Here is a 6,753-nt window from a genome sequence, read left to right on the forward strand (position 1 = left end):
TCACTTCCTCCAGGATGGTCATAGCCTCCTCATTGGCTGAGATGGTCGCCGATAGCAACGACTCCTTGGAACCTGAATATAAATATATGTATAAACTATAGAAACAGATCCAGAGCCTCCAGGAAGGATTCAGGGGCTAGGGACTAGGGGTAGGGACTAGGGACTAGGGGATATGGACTAGGGACTAGGGCTAGGGACTAGGGGGTAGAGACTAGGGGGTAGAGACTAGGGGGTAGAGACTAGGGGGTAGGGACTAGGGGGTAGGGACTAGGGGGTAGGGACTAGGGGCTAGGGGGTAGAGACTAGGGGGTAGAGACTAGGGGGTAGGGACTAGGGGGTAGGGACTAGGGGGTAGAGACTAGGGGGTAGAGACTAGGGGGTAGAGACTAGGGGATAGGGACTAGGGGTAGGGACTAGGGGCTAGGGACTAGGGGGTAGGGACTAGGGGGTAGGGACTAGGGGGTAGTATACAGTGCCTTCAGAAAGTCTTCACACCCCTCGACTTATTCCACATGTTGTTGTGTTACAGCCTGAATTCAAAATGGATTTAATTGAGATGTTGTGTCACTGGCCTACACACAATACCCCATAATGACAAAGTGAAAACATGTTTTTATACATTTCTGCCAATTTATTGAAAATGAAATACAGAAATATCCAATTCACTTAAGTATTCACACCCCTGAGTCAATACTTTGTAGAAGCACCTTTGGCAGCGATTTACAGCTGAGAGTCTTTCTGGGTAAGTCTCTAAGAGCTTTGCACACCTGGATTGTACAATATTTGCCCATTATTCTTTAGAAAATCCTTCAAGCTCTGTCACATTGGTTGTTGATCATTGCTAGACAGCCATTTTCAAGCCTTGTCATAGATTTCCAAAAATATTTAAGTCAAAACTGTAACTAGGCCACTCAGGAACATTCAATGTCGTCTTAGTAAGCAACTCCAGCGTAGATTTGGGCCTTGTGATTTAGGTCATTGTCCTGTTGAAAAGTGAATGTGTCTCCCAGTGTCTGTTGGAAAGCAGACTGAACCAGGTTTTCCTCTAGGATTTTGCCTGTGCTTAGCTCTATTCCATTTATTTTTTTATTTTTTTAAACCTAGTCCTGCAAGGTGACAAGCATACACATAACATGATGCAGCCACCACCATGCATGAAAATATGAAGAGTGATGTGTTTTGTTGGATTTTCCCCAAACATAACACTTTGTATTCAGGATATTAAGTTAATTCCGTTGCCACATTTTTTTTGCAGTTTTACTTTAGTGCCTTATTGCAAACATTATGCATGTTTTGGAATATTTTTATTCTGTACAGGCTTCCTTCTTCATTTAGGTTAGTATTGTGGAGTAACTACAATGTTGTTGATCCATCCTCAGTTTTCTCCTATCACAACCGTTAAACCATGTAACTGTTTTTAAGTCACCATTGGCCACATGGTGAAATCCCTGAGCGGTTTCCTTCCTCTCTGGCAACTGAGTTAGGAAGGACGCCTGTATCTTTGTAGTAACTGAACAGCTAATCATGGCTACCCGGACTATTTGCACTGCCCCCCCACCCCATCTTTTTACGCTGCTGCTACTCTGTTAATTATTTATGCATAGTCACTTTAACTCTACCCACATGTACATATTACTTCAACTACCTCAACTAGCCGGTGCCCCCGCCCATTGACTCTGCACCGGTACCCCCCTGTATATATAGCCTCCCTACTGTTATTTTATTTTACTTCTGCTCTTTTTTTCTCAACACTTTTTTGTTGTTTTATTTTACTTTTTTATTAAAAATAAATGCACTGTTGGTTAAGGGCTGTAAGTAACCATTTCACTGTAATGTCTGCACCTGTTGTATTCGGCGCATGTGGCCAATAAAATTTGATTTGATTTGATTTAACTGGGTGTATTGATACACCTTCCAAAGCCTAATTAATAACTTCACCATGCTCAAATGGATATTCAATGTCTGCTTGTTATATTTTTACATATATACCAATCAGTGCCCTTCATTGCGAGGTATGAAAACCTCCCTGGTCTTTGTGGTTCAAATCAAATATAATTTTATTTGTCACATGCACCGAATACAACAGGTGTAGACCTTACCGTGAAATGCTTACTTACAAGCCCTTAACCAACAATGCAGTTAAGAAAAATAAGTGTAAAAAAGTATTTACTAAATAAACTGAGGTAAAAAAATAAAAAAATACATGAATTAATATAATGTTAATAAATTAAAGAGCAACAGTAAAATAACAGTAGCGAGGCTATATACAGGGGGGTACCGGTACAGAGTCAATGTGCGGGGGCACAGGTTAGTCGAGGTAATTGAGGTAATATATGTACATGTAGGTAGGGGTAAAGTGACTATGCATAGATAATAACAGAGAGTAGCAGCAGCTTAAAAGAGGGGGTGGGGTGGGGGAAGGGAGGGAGGGAGGGACAATGCAAATTGTCTGTGTAGCCATTTGATTAGCTGTTCAGGAGTCTTATGGCTTGGGGGTAGAAGCTGTTAAGAAGCCTTTTGGACCTAGACTTGGTGCTCCGGTACCGCTTGCCGTGTGGTAGCAGAGAGAACAGTCTATGACTAGGGTGGCTGGAGTCTTTGACAATTTGTAGGGCCTTCCTCTGACACCGCCTGGTATAGAGCTCCTGGGTGGCAGGAAGCTTGGCCCCAGCGATGTACTGGGCCGTACGCACTACCCTCTGTAGTGCCTTGTGGTCGGAGACCGAGCAGTTGTCATACCAGGCGGTGATGCAACCAGTCAGGATGCTCTCGATGGTGCAGCTGTATAACGTTTTGAGGATCTGAGGACCCATGCCAAATCTTTTCAGTCTCCTGAGAGAGGAATAGGCGTTGTCGTGCCCTCTTCACGACTGTCTTGGTGTGGTTGAAACTGTGCTTGAAATTCACTACTCGATTGAGGGACCTTCCAGATAAATTGTATGTGTCGGGTACAGAGATGGGCGCATTTTTACTCCTGAACTTATTTAGGCTTGCCATAACAAAGGGTTTGAATTACTGATTGACTCAAGACATTTCAGCTTTTAAGTTTGTATTCATTTCTAAAATGTTCTACAAACAAAATTCCACTTGACATTATGGGATATTGTGTGTGTAGATCAGTGACACAAAATCTCAACGGAATCCATTTTAAATTCAGGCTGTAAGACAACAACATGTGGAAAAAGTCAAGGGGTGTGAATACTTTCTGAAGACACTGTATACTCAACATTATATTATACTATACACTAAAACATATATTCATGTAATGGACTCAAGGAGGGTTTCCACAACTTTATGAAACTGAACAACTTCTAAGCTGTTGAGAAGAGGGAGAAAGAGAGAAGGAGAGAGAGAGAGAAGAGAGAGAAGAAGGAGAGAGAGAGAGAGAGAGAGAGAGAGAGAGAGAGACAGAGAGAGACAGAGAGAGAGACAGAGAGAGAGAGAGACAGAGACGAGAGAGAGAGAGAGAGAGAGAGAGAGAGAGAGAGAGGGGCAGATAGGGGGAGAGAGAGAGAAGGAGAGAGGGAGAGAGAGAGAGAGAGAGAGAGAGAGAGGAGAGAGGGAGAGAGAGAGAGAGGAGAGAGAGAAGGAGAGAGGGAGAGAGAGATAGGGGGAGAGAGGGAGAGAGAGGAGAAAGAGACCAGTACAGTCTCTGTCACCATTAATAATGACTCCTGAACCCTGAACCTAGACATCCCAGAAGACTATCTCTCTCTTTCCTTCCCTCTCCATGTGAGTGTGCGTGTACCTTTAGAGTCGAGCGTCTCTATGCCCTGTGTGTATGCTGGGGCCTTCTGCTGGATGAAGTAGAGGATCTCTATACTGTTGGACATCCAGAAGAATACAACCTGCAGGTCTGGGATCAGATCACTGATGGACAGGAGAGACAGGGAGGCTGGGTCCTGACTGGAGAGAGGAGGGAGAGACAGGAGAGGAGAGAGGAGAGGAGAGAGGAGAGGAGAGGAGGTGAGAGAGGAGAGGAGAGGAGAGAGGAGGAGGAGAGGAGAGGAGAGGAGAGGGAGAGGGAGAGGAGAGGAGAGGAGAGAGGGGAGAGGAGAGGAGAGGAGAGGAGAGGAGAGAGAGGAGAGGAGAGGGAGAGGAGAGGAGAGGGAGAGGGAGAGAGGGGAGTGAGGAGGAGAGGAGGAGAGAGTAGGAGAGAGAGGAGAGGAGAGGAGAGGAGAGGAGAGGAGAGGAGAGGAGAGACGAGACGAGACGAGACGAGACGAGAGAGACGAGAGAGACGAGAGAGACGGGAGAGGAGAGGAGAGGAGGAGAGAGAGAGAGAGAGAGAGAGAGAGAGAGAGAGAGAGAGGAGAGAGAGCAAGAGGAGGGAGAGGAAAGAGAGGAAGAGGAGAGAGAGCAGAGAGAGAGAGAGAGAGAGAGGGAGAGAGGAGAGAGGGGGAGGAGAGAGAGAGGAGAGAGAGAGAGAGAGAGAGAGAGAGAGAGAGAGAGAGAGGACAGAGAGAGAGGGGATGGGGGGGGTCACACACACCCACAGTACTACAAGACAGAATATGATACTCACTGCTGAGCTTGCTTCTGTGCCAACTCCTTTGTCTTCTCCTGTAACACACACACACACACACTGCAATTAGAAGCTCATCAAAGTTTTACAGTGTGCGTAGGTGGATCTTACGTTCCAACAGAAAAGTCTCTCTCTCTAACTAGATCTCTCTCAGCTCTCTGTAACTTCACACATAAACACACAAATGAAAAACAATAATGCCTTCTAGCTTTTTTTCCTAGACACTGTGCTTCTGCCTCTGCATTGCTGGCTCTTTGGGGTTTGAGGCTGGGTATCTGTAAAGCACTTAGTGACAACTGCTGATGTAAAAAAGGGCTTTAAAAATTGTGATTTGAAACATTTTGAATAAAGTATGATAAAGTTAAATGATGTCTTTTATTTTGAGATGTGGATGCTTCCTGTATTCCTATGCTGTGTACTGACGACCTCTCTGACCTCTAAATGAAATCTGCATAATTAATCAGCTGGCTAATCGGACAAAAAGACCTCAACAACCATTAAACCATGACATCATTAGTTTACCTGATTACAATAGACTTAGGATGCGCCCCAAATGGCACCCTATTCCCTATATAGGGCACTACTTTAGACCAGAGAATGGCACCTTATTCCCTATATAGGGCACTACTTTAGACCAGAGAATGGCACCTTATTCCCTATATAGGACACTACTTTAGACCAGAGAATGGCACCCTATTCCCTATATAGTGCACTACTTTAGACCAGAGAATGGCACCCTATTCCCTATATAGTGCACTACTTTAGACCAGAGAATGGCACCCTATTCCCTATATAGTGCACTACTTTAGACCAGAGAATGGTACCCTATTCCCTATATAGTGCACTACTTTAGACCGGAGAATGGCACCCTATTCCCTATATAGTGCACTACTTTAGACCTGGGCCTATTGAACCTCTGCATCTGACTACAACAGTCTACAGTCACCACTGCTGCTGCTAGCTGCTAGCTGACTAACACCGTAGGTGACTATAAGACAGGAGAGAAGGCTGCTGCTAGCTGCTAGCTGACTAACACCGTAGGTGACTATAAGACAGGAGAGAAGGCTGCTGCTAGCTGCTAGCTGACTAACACCGTAGGTGACTATAAGACAGGACAGAAGGCTGCTGCTAGCTGCTAGCTGACTAACAACCCGTAGGTGACTATAAGACAGGAGAGAAGGCTGCTGCTAGCTGCTAGCTGACTAACACCGTAGGTGACTATAAGACAGGAGAGAAGGCTGCTGCTAGCTGCTAGCTGACTAACACCGTAGGTGACTATAAGACAGGAGAGAAGGCTGCTGCTAGCTGACTAACACCGTAGGTGACTATAAGACAGGAGAGAAGGCTGCTGCTAGCTGCTAGCTGACTAACACCGTAGGTGACTATAAGACAGGGAGAGAAGGCTGCTAGCGCTAGCTGACTAACACCGTAGGGTGACTAGTAAGACAGGAGAGAAGGCTGCTGCTAGCTGCTAGCTGACTAACACCGTAGGTGACTATAAGACAGGAGAGAAGGCTGCTGCTAGCTCGCTAACACCGTAGGTGACTATAAGACAGGAGAGAAGGCTGCTGCTAGCGACTAACACCGTAGGTGACTATAAGACAGGAGAGAAGGCTCTGCTGCTGCTAGCTGACTAACACCGTAGGTGACTATAAGACAGGAGAGAAGGCTGCTGCTGGGCTGACTAACACCGTAGGTGACTATAAGACAGGAGAGAAGGCTGCTGTGGCTGCTAGCTGACTAACACCGTAGGTGACTATAAGACAGGAGAGAAGGCTGCTGCTAGCTGGCTAACACCGTAGGTGACTATAAGACAGGAGAGAAGGCTGGCTGCTAGCTGACTAACACCGTAGGTGACTATAAGACAGGAGAGAAGGCTGCTGCTAGCTGACTAACACCGTAGGTGACTATAAGACAGGAGAGAAGGCTATAGCTGCTAGCTGACTAACACCGTAGGTGACTATAAGACAGGAGAGAAGGCTGCTGCTAGCTGACTAACACCGTAGGTGACTATAAGACAGGAGAGAAGGCTGCTGCTAGCTGACTAACACCGTAGGTGACTATAAGACAGGAGAGAAGGCTGGCTGCTAGCTGACTAACACCGTAGGTGACTATAAGACAGGAGAGAAGGCTGCTGCTAGCTGACTAACACCGTAGGTGACTATAAGACAGGAGAGAAGGCTGCGCTGCTAGCTGACTAACACCGTAGGTGACTATAAGACAGGAGA

General features: G+C 45.9%; 1 protein-coding gene across 1 annotated transcript in view; it reads right to left on the reverse strand.

The window, feature by feature from the left end:
- The window catches only part of LOC121564140 (ras-associating and dilute domain-containing protein-like), a gene marked incomplete at its 3' end in the record, with an annotated part of 7,999 nt that extends 3,441 nt beyond the window's left edge, over positions 1–4,558 (reverse strand). Inside the window, exons 1-3 of the mRNA XM_045220760.1 lie at positions 4,526–4,558; positions 3,749–3,906; positions 1–72 (exon numbers count right to left, since the gene is read on the reverse strand). The exon at positions 1–72 is cut by the window's left edge and continues 41 nt beyond it. Of these exons, the coding sequence (XP_045076695.1) occupies positions 1–72; positions 3,749–3,833 (157 nt within the window). The remainder of the gene's footprint in view (positions 73–3,748; positions 3,907–4,525) is intronic.
- Between the last annotated feature and the right edge of the window lie 2,195 nt (positions 4,559–6,753).

Source organism: Coregonus clupeaformis, unplaced genomic scaffold (genome assembly GCF_020615455.1).
Source record: "Coregonus clupeaformis isolate EN_2021a unplaced genomic scaffold, ASM2061545v1 scaf5747, whole genome shotgun sequence".
NCBI lineage: Eukaryota > Metazoa > Chordata > Actinopteri > Salmoniformes > Salmonidae > Coregonus > Coregonus clupeaformis.